Source organism: Myotis nattereri, assembly GCF_964212035.1.
Source record: "Myotis nattereri genome assembly, chromosome: 7".
Lineage (NCBI taxonomy): Eukaryota > Metazoa > Chordata > Mammalia > Chiroptera > Vespertilionidae > Myotis > Myotis nattereri.
Window position 1 is genome coordinate 45,406,551 of NC_138082.1, and position 14,467 is coordinate 45,421,017.

The 14,467-nt window shown below is 44.7% G+C and overlaps 1 protein-coding gene across 3 annotated transcripts in view; it reads right to left on the bottom strand.

Moving 5' to 3' along the window:
* The window catches only part of ITGA6 (integrin subunit alpha 6), a 71,263-nt gene that overhangs the window by 19,665 nt on the left and 37,131 nt on the right, over positions 1–14,467 (bottom strand). For 2 of the 3 annotated variants that reach the window (XM_081095510.1, XM_081095511.1), the window contains exons 5-13: positions 13,632–13,763; positions 10,476–10,686; positions 9,604–9,797; positions 9,376–9,464; positions 8,573–8,691; positions 5,750–5,848; positions 5,455–5,516; positions 412–572; positions 85–228 (exon numbers count right to left, since the gene is read on the bottom strand). In XM_081095510.1, coding sequence (XP_080951636.1) covers positions 85–228; positions 412–572; positions 5,455–5,516; positions 5,750–5,848; positions 8,573–8,691; positions 9,376–9,464; positions 9,604–9,797; positions 10,476–10,686; positions 13,632–13,763 — 1,211 coding nt within the window. Of the gene's footprint in view, positions 1–84; positions 229–411; positions 573–5,454; positions 5,517–5,749; positions 5,849–8,572; positions 8,692–9,375; positions 9,465–9,603; positions 9,798–10,475; positions 10,687–11,775; positions 11,893–13,631; positions 13,764–14,467 lie in introns of all 3 variants that reach the window. The other variant, XM_081095512.1, reaches the window with a different exon arrangement.

The window sequence follows — 14,467 nt, forward strand, 5'->3', positions numbered from 1 at the left end:
CACTAGTTCTTGTGCCTTTAAAGACATTTGATTTAACATAATAATATGGCAAAACCTTTGGCAAAACAAGTCAGAAAGACTTACATCTGTATGGACTGTCTTGGGCTCGTTGGAATTCAGAATTGGAAAAACCTCTGGAAGTGAATTCACTCGCCGCCGCGTGTTCGGGTCTTGGATCTCCACCGAAGCAGTTATGGGGATGGGACGCAGCTTATCCCTGATGTTTTCCTGAAAGGTTGCAGAGTTACAGGTCAGCATGGGATAAACGCTACTGGGAAACTCCAGAACAACACTTCATTTCGTACTGAATAACGGGTTTCTAGGATAAATTTCAAAACCTATACATGCCACCATAATACCCAACCCTTGTCCCCGTTAAAAAAAACTGTTTTGACTGCCCGCCAGCCTCACCTGCAGCCAGAGTGTTTCCTCCATGCACGCCTTCTGCTTCTGCCTGCTCAGCGTGATCTGTTTACTATACTTGGGCTCAGCACCTTGGTTCCGAAACTGAACTCTCGATGACAGCCCGGATTTCCTTCTCTCCTTTTCAGCCTCAAGTGTGCCCACAATGGCTAGATAAAAGGGACAGAAATCATATGATCTTCAAGTGCATTCATGCACATTCAGCTGTAAGCATGCTGAGCTCCTTTTAAAAACATTTAGATTCCTTTTAGAAGGACACTTTCCCCACTGCCACCGTTTCTCTTCAGATTTCTTGATAATGGACATTTTGATTGACTTATGGTGTTCAAGTCAAGCTGTCCTTTCCTGCCCATTGCTGTTGACAGTCTTAAAGTTAATTTTTCATTGAGCCACCAGGGGGAGCTCAAGAATAAGTCAAAACCTCTGAGCAGCGTCTAAGAATCAGTTTCTGGCTGAATCTCAGCAAATCAGGGCACTCAAGATAACAGGAGAACCCAAGGCTCCCTAAGAGCCTACACTGACTCTCCCTTCAACAGGACGGTGCTTAAATGTCCTAGCACTTTGACACTCAAAAAGGGATTAAGAAGTAAAAATTGCCAGTTATAAAAACTGTCATGAGCCGAAACCGGTTTGGCTCATTGGATAGAGCGTTGGCCTGCGGACCGAAAGGTCCCGGGTTCGATTCCGGTCAAGGGCATGTACCTGGGTTGCGGGCACATCCCCAGTGGGAGATGTGCAGGAGGCAGCTGATCGATGTTTCTCTCTCATCGATGTTTCTAACTCTCTATCTCTCCCCCTTCCTCTCTGTAAAAAATCAATAAAAATATATTAAAAAAAAAAAAACTGTCATGGGATGTAAAGTACCACACAGAAAACATCCTATATAATAAAAGCCTCATATGCTAAGTGTCTGGTCATCCGTTCAACCAATCAAAGTGTAATATGCTAATGATATGCTAAGTTCAACTGCTCACTATGAAGTGCACTTACCACCAGGGGGCAGATGCTCTGACCAGCAGGTTAGTTTGCTGCTGGGGTCCAGCCGATCGAGACTGAGTGAGATGGGCCGGACACACCCTGGAGCCCTCCTGCGGTCCCTCCCCAGCTGGCCAACCTCCCGCATCCCTCCTTGACCCCGATCTTGCACCAGTGGGGTCCCTTAGCCTGGCCTGCACCCTCTTGCAATCTGGGACCCCTCAGGGGATGTCAGAGAGCCAGTTTCGGCCTGATCCCACAGGCCAGGCTGAGGGACCCTACTGGTGCACGAATTCATGCACTGGGCCTCTGATAGTAAATGATACTGTAGTAACTATGTATAGTGTCAGATGGGTACTGGGCTTACTAGGGTGACCACTTCATATGGTATATAAATGTCTAATAACTATATTGTACACCTGGGATGAGTATGTCAACTGTGATTAGAAGAGAAATTAATTTTTAAAAAATTAGAAAGAAAAGAAAAACAATCCCCTTCAAAAGGGTCTCTAGACGAGCAGCGCAGCATCTCCTGAGGTCTGCTAGGGATGCAGACACAGGCCCCGGCCAGACCCACTGAGCCAGCTCTGCATCGTAACAGGACCACCAGGTAGTTCTTTACATGCTAAAGTTTAATAAGCACTGATAAAGGACACGTGTCTAAAGAGGAATAATATATATTGGAGACATAAAAAACTTTTGACAATAGGTTGAGACTTTCCAAGTTTAAAGAAAAAGAATTAAAAGATAAAACATATTCCTTTTAGTGGCTAAAGGGCCTGTGTGTCAGCTTAACCTAGCTTCCACAAGGCACGCTTCCAACCTGCAGAGCTCTAGCAGGCACAGCTGCTCTTGACTGCCCAGACCGGCGGTCGCCAACTGGTGGTCCGTGAGGTCCGAAAGGTTGGTAACCGCTGACCTAGACTAATGGATCTGAGGCCAGCCAGGACCTGGATAATCAGTCTCCATCCTTGACTTCAGAATGCATTCTTGGCCAGTTCTCTGGATACAGCTGCTCTTTCTTTATGGGAGAACCCTGAAGTTACTTACACTCACTAACCACTAGCCATCAGAAGGAAGAAACCACAGGGTGTACAGGACCAGAGAAATCAGCCTCAAGGGGAAAAATCTGCTCCAAGAAATGCTGACAGTTGAATCAACAACCCTTGGTCTCTCATTCAAGGCAGGGTTTGCCAGAGCCCTTTTGAGAGCATCTACGGTAATACACTCTTCCTGCCGACGGAGACATGGAGGCCCACGGAGGTGGGGCTGGCCCAGAGCCACACAGTGAGCAACAGAGGTAGCGTCGGCTTCGCAGTCGGTGTCACCAACACAAAAGACAATTGGTTGATTTCAGAGTTTCTTAAATATCCAGGTTCCCACTTGCCTCTAGACCTCTGCGTGACTCACTCTCTCTGCCAGCCGGACCCCCTCTTTCCTCCCCTCCCCGCCACTGCCCACAAACCCTACTCCTTCAGATCTCAGCCTGGACATCACTTCCTCTGGGAGGCCTTCCCGCCCCGGGGGGATCTGACAGTATGCTACACTTAGCCCATTGCGCTGTCACCATCTGACCACCTTCCCCGGGCAGAGCTATGTATGGACAGGGACCTCCTCAGTCTGCTCACCACTGTACTGCCCAGCAAAGCACAATACCTGATACAAATACCATTTGTACAGTAGAAGAATGGAAGCGGGAGTGACTAGCCCCACATCAGCATACACACCGGTACACATCTGCCCACACAGGCACACAATGGGACGTTATCCTTATGCTGAAATGACAGCGCTACATGTGCTGGACCAAAATTCAGAAATACTGACAGTTTCGAAAGTAATTTCTGTGTCCATGTAAAGAATTTTCAAATGTCATGGCTGCCAAATGGAATGTGTCTCCATTTTAGGCCTTCGGTAGCCTTGACATCATCCATTTATCAGTGACCTGCTAACTTCACAGAGAACCAGACAAGGGCTCCCACGCCGAGTGGCCCTGGCAGCAAGAGGAGGGGAGGGTGTGGGTGCATTAAAACCGCTTATCCACCCAAACCACTCCAACCTCCTCCAACCCTCCAGACAGTTCACATCATCTTAAAATCCCTGCAGGCCGCCCTGGCCGACCTTTTGAGGGGCAAGCCACGGAGAACGCTCATTAAGGTTCAATTATAAATACTGTCCGTACAGAGTGCCACATCCGAGGGCTGCACCGAGTTAAAACGGCCTGGCCCAACAATACGCCCGCGTTCTCAGACCCCAGATGTGTTCCCTTACACGCTCTGTGGACATTCTGTTTAGTTTGATTTAGAATTTCCCAACACTGTGGAAATACAGGCAATGAGAGCAGGTTTTCTCTAAATGTCCTCAGAGACAAGAGTTCTATCCATAAGAGGCCCTCAATAAGCACTTGGTTAACGGAGTCGCTGTATAAGATGAAATTAATATTGATTTGGGGGGAGACAAGGAATGCCCTGATGAGATTTCACGTCTATTGTCGAACTGAGTGTGGCTGAGAGAACAGAAATGTTCCCCGTTCCTCCCCCGGCCTACTCAGAGTCCCCACTTCTCCCCGTCTCTCCCGTCCACTTCCCAACGCAGCGTAAAGGGCCTGTGATCCGAGCAGGCAGGCGTGAGGCGCTGCGTCTGGGTAGAAAGGACACAAGTGGTCCTGGGAGGAGGGCAGACAGTGCGAAGTCATCGAAGACGTTTTCTTGTCATTCGAAGCTGCACAAAGAATCGTTTCTCTGCTCAATGACATGCCAGCGGCCCCAAAAGCAAAGCGAGAGGCCACGCTCCGCCTGCACACACAGCCATAATCCGCCGGCCCTGGCCCCAGGTCCCAGGGAGATGACCCAGCGGACGCCGCCCGGCACGTCGGGGAGACGCAGAAACCACCGAGAGCTCAGCATCTGGGAAGATGAAGGCGAAGTGGCTTATGACAGTGGCCCAGGTGGGAGCAGACTTACCTGCCAAACACTGGGAGAGGAGGAGGGACATCTTTTAAACAGAGAAGACAGAGCAGTACTTGAGATAACAAGGAGCAATCTTGTGCAAACTCATTACCTCGAGGTGGAGGAAAAACATGAAAAGAACAGGAACTACCTGTCCCTCTAGAACCTTCCCTTGGTGGCACGGACACCACAAAGCACAGCAGCGGGGACCCAGGCCAGACCCCGGGGGAATCACCCTCACTCTTCATACTTCCTTTTGGGGAAAGATTTTCTGTAAATTCCCACACCCCCACTGGGAGCTGGAGCAGGTGGCTTACACCGGAAGAGGCATGGCTGCTCCAAGACACACCAGAGAAGCTGGTGATCGACCATCACTCTGGTTGTTGGATGGGGAGCCCTGTCAGGATTTGCATTACAAAGGAAGGAGCAGGAAGGCACCTTAGAAATGACAAACTGCTTTCACCACATCATCTCCTCTGATCTCCACACAATGTTACATAGTAACTCCTACCAGAGGCATTTTTTTTTTTTTTTGAACGAATGGGAAAATAAAAACTCGATGTGAAGGGACTTGCTCTGAGCTGTAGGGTCTGTCAGCATCAGAGCTGGAACCAGGAGCAGAGCCCAAGTCTCTGAACGGCCGAGGCCAGCCTTGGGGACACAGCTGCAGTGCTCCGGCCCCGGTGGGAGGAGGCCGGGAGCAAAGAGCAGAAACTGGCAATTACTCTGCCCTACTGGGCTCCTGCAGTCACTCTCCACAACCACCACCCACCACCCACCACCTCGCAACCGCAAAACCAACTTTCCACACTGCCGTTCAAAGACAGACATGGAGGAAACAGTTGTGGTAACAAATGAATCCTTTTCCAAGACATTCTGCCCCAAACCATCTGCTCTGGAAAATTCCAATGGGGACCAAATGGCAAGTGTTTCCCTCGTGTGCGTGCGGCGCCCTCCTGATGAAAGGGAAGACAGCGGAGAGACTTGATTCCGTAAACAAGAATGCACGGGCCCATTTTGGCCATTGCCATTTTATTTTTCTGTTCTTTATGCAGAACTTTCTACCTGGCAGACAGAAAACACGTCATTTTTAAGGGTACTAGGTACTTACATATTGAAGGATTGTAACCAGCGGGTTTGGCAGTATATTCGAAGCAGGCCTTAACCTTGAGGCTGTATAAAATTGAACACACACTTCTTAAAAGACGCACTATCGCAGCAGAAAAAAACCAACATGTTCCCCAGCTCTCAAATCCCCCACGGCTCATTGATGAGCAAATTCATTCGGCAGATTTCCTCTTCCCTCCGCCCATTTCTCAGTCTTCCCTGCAGCTCTTCAGGGCGATCGTGTGGTCACAAAGCAGACGTGTGAAACCAAGGGGTCTGTGGGCACCGCGGACACTCACCAGATCCCACTGGGCGCCCCGCAGGCCGTTTTCTGGCGGAGATCGAGCCTGTTGGGTGTCACTGTGACGGTTTTCTGGATATTAATCACAGGCCGGGATCTGAAGACAAAGGAGTAAGAAACAAGGTCAGTCCTTGCCTCCTTGCATGTAAGGTGAATTCATCATCTACACTGGCACCTCAGCTGCCCCATGCGCCTTAAAACCACAGGGAAAATGTTCCCCCGTGTAATTCATTTCCGCTATGACTGAAGAAAGGAACTGTTAAATATAATTTAAAACCCGATTCTGTAAAATTTACTGAAAATTTTTAAATGACATTGAAAATTCTAAAAAGTTTTAGTTTTAATAGGATTTTTTTTTCATTGAAAGAGTAATAGGTACGACATGTAAAAGTCCCAGGGTTTTTCAAGCAAATAGTGTCTCCGTCCCCACCCAAGCTCCCAGTGGCCTTGTGTATTCTCCCAGACACCTCACAGTCCATGTTGGTTTAAAATTAAATATAAAAAGATACACCTAATTATTTAAATGGGAAATCCCATGCTTTCTGTTGCTTTTCCCATTTATTAACGTTTTGGGTCTTCTCATATCTGTTCACATGGTTCCCACAGCTGGCGGGGCCGCGCTGTGCTGAGGAGACAGCGTGGGTATAACCAGTCCCTCATCGGTACCCATGCATATTGTTTCTGGCTTTCAGCCCCGACAATTCTTAATGCATCAGCCCCGGTACATTTCTAACAGCAGAGTGAGTCAAAGAAGATGTATATTTTAATTATGAGTAATCTTGCCAAAATAGCCTTCACAAAGGTGACACCAGCATACCCCTAAGAGCTGGGATGCTCACTATTAGGGTTTCTGCATGCACATGAGTTTAGTGACACAGGCGATCCTGCACCACAGGCCTCCATCTTACAAACATTCGCCCTTCCCTGTCCACCCCGGAACCACCATCCCCAACCTTGAGTCCTTGCCCTCCTGCTGCCGGAACGGACTACAACTTTTCTGCCCCACAATATCTCTGTAGGCAAACACCCGCGTCCCTCAACCTCTCCCCTCTGTGCTCTACCTCACCCCAACCTCACAAACACTCAAGAGGCCGGAATCCCACCCCGGGTCTTCTCACCGTATAAAAGCATCTTCTCTCTCCCTTACGTATTCACCGCTACTCCCCACAGCCACGGCGTCAGTGCTGGCCTGTGACCTGACCTCTGCACGGGCACAGTCCTGCAAGTGTGCAGTGGCTGGGGGTGCGAGTGGGATGGGGAGACACCTCTCGCCTCTGTCTCTCTCCAGCCAGAACTCAGAGCGGGTTCGTGGTTTCGTTACCGCACAGATTCCGTTAGACTGACTGTAGTGGGCTTGCGGTGAACCCAGCCATCCTGGAGAAGTATTCTGGTCGGAAAACGCATTCCAATTCCAAAAAACTAGGTTGAACCTCTGGAATCAATCTATCAGGAGGCCAGAGGGGAAGGTGGGAGCCAATAAAAGGCCAACGCTGCCCACAGTCTGTGTCTCCTGTTCATCCTATTGTTATTTTACATCTTGGCAGCTGCTAGTTCCCAAGATACTAACTAGAGACACTCCAAGTTTCAAGAGCATATTTAAAAGGCAAAAATTCACAGATCTTTTACCACCAGTTGCTATAGATGCTAAAGTGTTTTGAATATCATAGCATTAAGGCTTCAGGGTGGCATAAATTTCAAAAGAAAGTTATTTTAACACATTTTGGCCAAACTCTGTTTTTACTTGTTTTTTAAACACCCAACATCCGCATGCAATTCTGAGTATACAGTATATATGAATCATGAAAATTTTGCCGTTTAATACATAAAGCAAATCTTTTTGACCCAGCTGTCTTGTATTTAACTGGCATCTATTTATTAACTACCCTGAAGTTCTAAAATGATTTAATGGGGAAAATGTCCAGGGAAAGAGTTGGGAAGATCTAGGTGCCATGCCCTGTTCCCGCTGGATCCAGCCTTAAAAGCTCAGGCCAGTCCTGGGCCTCCGTTGCTTCGTGTGTAAAATAAGGGAGTTGGTTTTCCTTTCATTATCAAATGATTTTGAAATTTACTTTCCTACTATCTATGAGGGAAAAAGGAACAAGTTTACAGGATTCACAACCAGTTTAAGAGGACAGGAAAAGTAAGGGTGTTAAAACGTCAATGACAGACAGAAGCAAGTATTTAACTAAAGACAGGTTATCTGCGGGGAAAGACTTGGTAACCAAATTTTGGTAGAGAAAGGCAAGTCTTCTTTGATACCTGAGGGCTAGACCTCAAACTAGACCTAGAAGTTCAAATTGCTTTTTGATGGAAACTTTGCTGAAATAGTTGAATGTTATAGACGCTTCCACCTTTTAAACATGTTGACTATTGTATGGTTGGTATCCATATGAACAGAGAGAAAAGGGTCTAAAAGTAGAGCTGGAGAACCAGCAGGTAAAACACGGGGTGGATGCTTTAACCTAAGAGAAGGCACGAAGTACCTCCTCACTCCCCACTGGGACAGCCGGGGAGGTCAGGTACCCAGGACGGACGTACATTACCAACACAAACCACTACTGAGAACTTCCCCCCGAACTCTTTCTCTTCCCAATCACATACACGTGTTCATTTAGTCACCAATTCTAACTTACCTTTTTCTCTGTTCAAAATTAGCGAGATTTTACAAAATAGGTTTTTATCACATTGTGATGCTACTCACAAAAGAAAAATCTTCAAAATTCATGCCAGCTTTTGCCTTTTGAAGTATAGGCATTACAAATTTCAATTCAAAAGTCAAAATCTTAGTGTAACCCAAATATTGAACATGCTTTTCACACACCTGAAAATAGTTACTGAATCTGACAGCGAGCCAACGGCAACATCAGGGTAGGAATTTCTATCAAGGTCCATATTTCCAGCAATTGAATATCCAAAAAAACGTGAATTACCCTCGAGAACCTAGAAAGAACAGGTCATTAAATGGACACGGGGCCACCAAAATGAGCTTACCACCCATACTTTGAAAAAGACACACAAGTTTTTGAAATGAAGTTTAAGGGTTCGCTAATAACTGAATTGTATTCAATTGTAAATAAATCAGAACTAAGCATACATAAGATGCAGAAAAGTCACCTGACTTACCCTGTTTCTCAAAGAATAAAAGAGCCAATTTTTGAAGAGCTGGTTTACTATATGAAGTCAATCGGGGTCCTTCAAACCAAACCTTTCTAACTGTCCCCCGAATGCCTTATTTTTCTCAAAAGCAATTTTTAGATTGTGGAGTCTGAATAATCCATGCAATAACAATCATCTCTTTCATTTGCCCGGTTTCATCTCTACTTAGTATGCTACTGAAGGACATGCATCACATACATGTCCACCTACGTATGCTGTCAGTGTAGAACAGTATTTTCCTTGGATTACTTTGATTTCTCACTCATCAAAGACATTTTACAATTAAAACAAGCCAGTCATTGCAGTTATATCTATTTCCAAGCGATCTTCGAATAATACATTTTTTAAGATATAAAATTCATACTCTTGTGGCTTTGTAAGCTAAAACTTGATGAGTGGGAAATTCACTTAAACTTAAATATTCTGTCACCAGGCAAAAAGCTCAGACCCCCATCGTTATCTGGTTACCTGTGTTGGTTTGGTGTTTATTCCGCTCGCGGAGCCGTGATAGATAAAAACCTTTCCATTACCGTCATAGGGAGCGCCAACTGCAATGTCTGTTGACAACATCACATTGTAACAAACATTACATTTTTAAAACATTTCAATACAATGTTTTAAGTAAGATGCCATAAACACTGGTCAATCAAATAATCTCGCTACAAATCATAATCATTTCATAATCTATTCTTTTACCTGGGTAGCCATCTTGATTAATATCGCCAATATTTTTGACGGCAATGCCAAACATAGAGTCTTTGGTTCCGTTAAGACGAATTGGCTTGACATTTTTCCACCGGCCTTGCTGGTTCATGTAGACATACACTGCACCGCCAACCTCTCCATCTCTATCAAAATACTGTGGGGCTCCAATCACAATATCCTGCCACCTAAAAGCACAAGGAGGGGAGGAACGGTGAACCATCAGCTAAACAGTGAGCTTGGGGAGAGTACCACCAGCCCAGGTATAAGGACACAAAGAGATATATGGTAGAAAGGGCTCCAACTCTGCAATTTCTATCTCATCAATTAAAATATTTTTTAAAACCAAAGAAAAATTATGGAGGTAAAAACATGAAGCCAGTTCCCCGAGTTAGATCTAAGTGCAGAGACTCCCAGTAAAAGATTCCACTCCCCTTCTCCTTCCACTCCAGACCCAAACTGGCACCACCAGCCACAGACCTATGTACTGAGTTTGTCTCCAATCCCTACTTTCAACAGGACATTCTAGATGTTCCAACAGCCCCTTAAGAAACCAGAGAAAAGAACCATGTAGGTGTCATTTTCCGAGTTAATTTTTTGCCCCAAATTTTAATTCTCACAGACCCATTCCCGAGACATGATGTAAAAACTAAAAACTGAAAAAGATGTAATCCTATATCCGAGAAGCGTAATGATTGTCTACTGCCAAAATATAAGTGATGGAGGCATGAAAGGATGCTAAAAATTTGGCAGCAAAAATATTCTTTGAATCAACTAGCCTGAAAGGATGGCTCTTCTCAAGACCTACAGGAGCCGAAGAGGCCTCGATTTCCTGACAGATGCGCAATGACCTAACATGCTCTCACCCATCTTTGTTGAGGTCCACCACTGCCACGTCGTAGCCAAAGGAAGAAGCCAGACCTTCTCCTTCAAATATGTGCTCGGGGAGAAGGTGTGCAGACTTCATGTCTCTTTTGAGCAAAACCACAGCTCCACTGTGATTGGCCCTCGGAGCACCAGATACAAAAGTGATGTCATCTTTAGAAATGATCCCTTTCCCTGAGTCCAAAGAAAAGCCTAGAAAAGCAAAATACAGCTCACATCAACTCTGTGCTTTAGAGGCATCGAACACTGGTAACTCCTTTTGCTTCCCACCCCTCTCCTTCTGACCCTCCCCACCAGCTATCACACTTATGGTATGAAAGAGTCGCAGAGATATGACACAAGGACAAAGCAGCAGGCTATTTCACTGCTTTCTATGGAATATATTAAGACTTAAAGGAAAAAACCTATGCTATTTAGCATCTGTCCAACTTGAATCATGAAAGATTCATTACTCAGCTTGAACCTTATTTTAATATTAGAACTGTGGTAAAAGGAGATCAAATCAGATACTAAATTACCACAGCAAACTGACATCAGATACACAGAGATACAACCTGATAGAATAATTGAGTGCATGTTGTGGGGTTCTGCTATAACAAATGATTCGTAATGTCCATACTCATCAATCCCCTTGGTAATCAGGCAAGCACAAATGCCAACTTCATCGATACACCACAAGCAGCATTTCATTATTTTGAACCCACTTAGTTCTCAGACACAAACATGCAAACAAAACCATGATTGATGAGCCACAGCATTTGAGAACACACGTAAACAATAGAGGTGAACAACTTATCATCGATATCATTTTGTCAGGAGGGGGCGGAAAGCATTAGAACATCTCCTCGTAAAGCGTCAGGTAGGACGTCCGGTTACAAATACAAGATTTAATTGGGAGGCAAATATAAAAGCCCCTATCAAGACCATTCAAATTAAGCAAGTATTTCTGCAGAGGCGAGGCAGTGGCGGAGTGGTGTAAGGCCACCCTTTTTTATTGGGTTTTATTTATGCAAAGTTTCACCACTACTGTTGCAGTTCTCAAACTGTGTGCAGTGAGTCGAAAAATAGGATGAGCCACCAGTTTAGAGCAGGGCGATCTAATCGAACCCAGCTCTGAAAACCTTCTGGCGGCAGAGCCTCCCCCGCGCATGCTTCTCGTGCGGGCTTCACTTGAAATGAAATAGAAAATAAAAAGATTTATGCTCTGTACGGATCCAAAAAAAAAATGTTTTAAATGACCATGACCAGGACAATGGATTTGTCATCTGGGAGATCACAAACCTAGGTAGCTATTCATCATCACGTCAGGGGACGTGTCGGGCTGCTCCTTGGGAGGCTGTGTTTTATAAACAAACTGATCGGGATCTGTGTAGGAAACGCTGGTCAAAAACAGCAGGCCTGTGCACGTGCGAGAAGTGGAAGAGACGGAAGAAAAAGCAATTACGCCGGGTAGGAGGCACCACGGCGACCACCGTTCTTGCTGGATGATGAGGCCACCATGGCATCTGGCAAGCCACTCTCTCTGCCAGCTTCCCAAGCCGCAAGCAGATCATTTCATTCCCAAAACCCACTGACTTTTTGAAATGACAGATGCACAGACAGCGTGGACAACTAAAATGTAACCATAAGAACTTGGGCTTTTTTCCCAGGCAGCCACTTTTGAGGATATCCATTCTGAAAGCAGCAAATGTGTCAGACCCAAATGTCCCAATGGCAACGAAGCTCGGAAAACCCATGGGCCTCTATCCTAAAGACCAAAGTGTTGGTTTCTTGCCTGGAGCCATTAAAATGAAATGTTTCTCGCCATAAACTTATCCTTGAATAATGCATTTGAAGAGAGGTTGTCTGTTAAAATATAATCGAATAAAGTATTGGTTTGGTGATAATATTTACCTAGAAAAACCATATTTAGTAACTGAGGCTGAAAACTGCTTGGCCCTGTGTCCCCTTCATGTCCTGCAAAGCCACTCACACACCCAGCAAGAGGGGCAATGATACTTATTTTACAATATTGTTGAGAAGGTCAAATGAGACCTGTGAAGCATTATGTAGGCGCTTGACAAGCAGTTAAGTAAAACTTTTCTCTTCCCTCTTCTGTGCCTTCACACTAAGATTTTAATTTTTAATTTGGGGGGGGGGGGGAGTGTCTGAAAATTTTTAATTAACAGTTCTGTTTATACATACCTATATAACTAGAATAACTTATTTTTTAATGCTGTTTTTCAATTAAGTTGACATTTAGAACAATCTTTTAGGAATATGTTTAATACATTATTTAGAATTATTCTTATATTTATTCCTATTTTTTTCTTTCCATTGTTCCAGTAACATCTTTAGCATATGGGTTCTTTTCTTTAAAAAAAAAATAGGTTACTATTTGGGTTTAGGAGATTTTTTACATTTTTTCCAAGAAATGCACAATAATTATTCTTTATGTCACCTCATACTAAGAATTAAAGCTTTTAAAAGCCTTTGAGTAATTACCATAATGCACATGAATAATTTAGGACCCCATTAGTAATGCAAACACGCCTTAGGAGTTAAGGAACGGGCACTTAGCCATAATCTGGGTGTCCCCACGCTATTTCAGCAAGTCCTGCTCGGCCTCGGCTGGGAGGCCTTGTGCCAACCCGCCAGGGCCCGGTGACACGAGGCCCCAGTCCAGAAGCAGGGCCAACCCCTGGAGAAAGGCAATCACAGTGGAAGGACTTGAGGGTCTCGACCCGACACTTAAGAGTAACTTCATAAATGTGGCTCTTAGGAGTCGCTCTGGAAAGAGGCACTGAAGAGAGGGGAGGCAGCTCAGCTCATTGACATCCACGCATTTATTCTCAGCTGCCCGAACAGCCTTTTTCAGGTTGCAGAGGCCAACACTGGCTCAGGAAACAGACTGCCATGCAGAGGACAGACTATTTTAGGAGGAAGTGGGTTTAGTCCCCACTCGAGGGAGCCGAGGCCAGGAGGGAAGGATCGCAAGCCGCAGAACCACCAAGGCCTCAATCAAATCCCAGCCAGTGCAGCCGCAGGCCCCTGGCTCCACCTGCCCTGTTCTCCGCCCAGAAGGCCAAGGGCTCGGGAGGGCAGTGCCTCCCAGAGGCCTCTGCAAAGGTCGGCGTGCCGTCTCCTCTGATTCCTACCTAAGTAACTGTTAGCAGGAACAGGAACTAGACTCTCGTCATGGTCAGTCTCTCCACCAACTTCATAAGGCCCATCTTCAAAGATGTTCATGTCAAAAAAAGTGTTATTCTTTTGTTCTACGCGAACAATCCCTACAGGAATGAAATGGTAAAAAACAACAACAAAAAGTGAAGATGAAACAAAATAAAACAGGTGGATCCTAATAAAACATTCCTTGTGTTATCACACTAAGTACAGCAAGAAAAGTTAGGAGGAAGAAAAGGCAGAAAGAAAGAAGTGACTTTTGAGGTTACTGAAGTTAAAAATTATGTCCATGTAAATTTTTATGTTAAAGAAAGTTGTTCTTGCAATAAAAAAAATATGGCCCATGCATTTTCATGAATTATCTTTAAAATGCCATGAAAGTAGGTGAAAATGGAAAGTTAACTAAATCTACAGAAAACAATATTTTAAAAATGATATGAACCTGATGATACTTTACATTTTCTATAATCCAAAATTGTTACCTTCTTTACTATAGTGTAAGATGAAATTAATATTTTGATCTGTTCTCCACTTTAACCAATATTTCATTTTTAAAATTCTTCATTAAAAAGATTTTCTATAATAAGCCCAGTATGTGACTTTTTAAAAAGAGTCACCTTCTAAGTCAGGGTTAATAAAACAACAAGACATGTTTCCCGTAAATGAAAGCATAAATAATTGCTGGGTGTTTTTACTGTATCTGTTCTTCCTAAAATAAAACTACTTCTAAATTAAATGTGTTGTTTTGATTAGGTCGAAATAACCTGACAAATACCGTTATGTGAAAGATTCGATTGGGGGTGGGGGGACA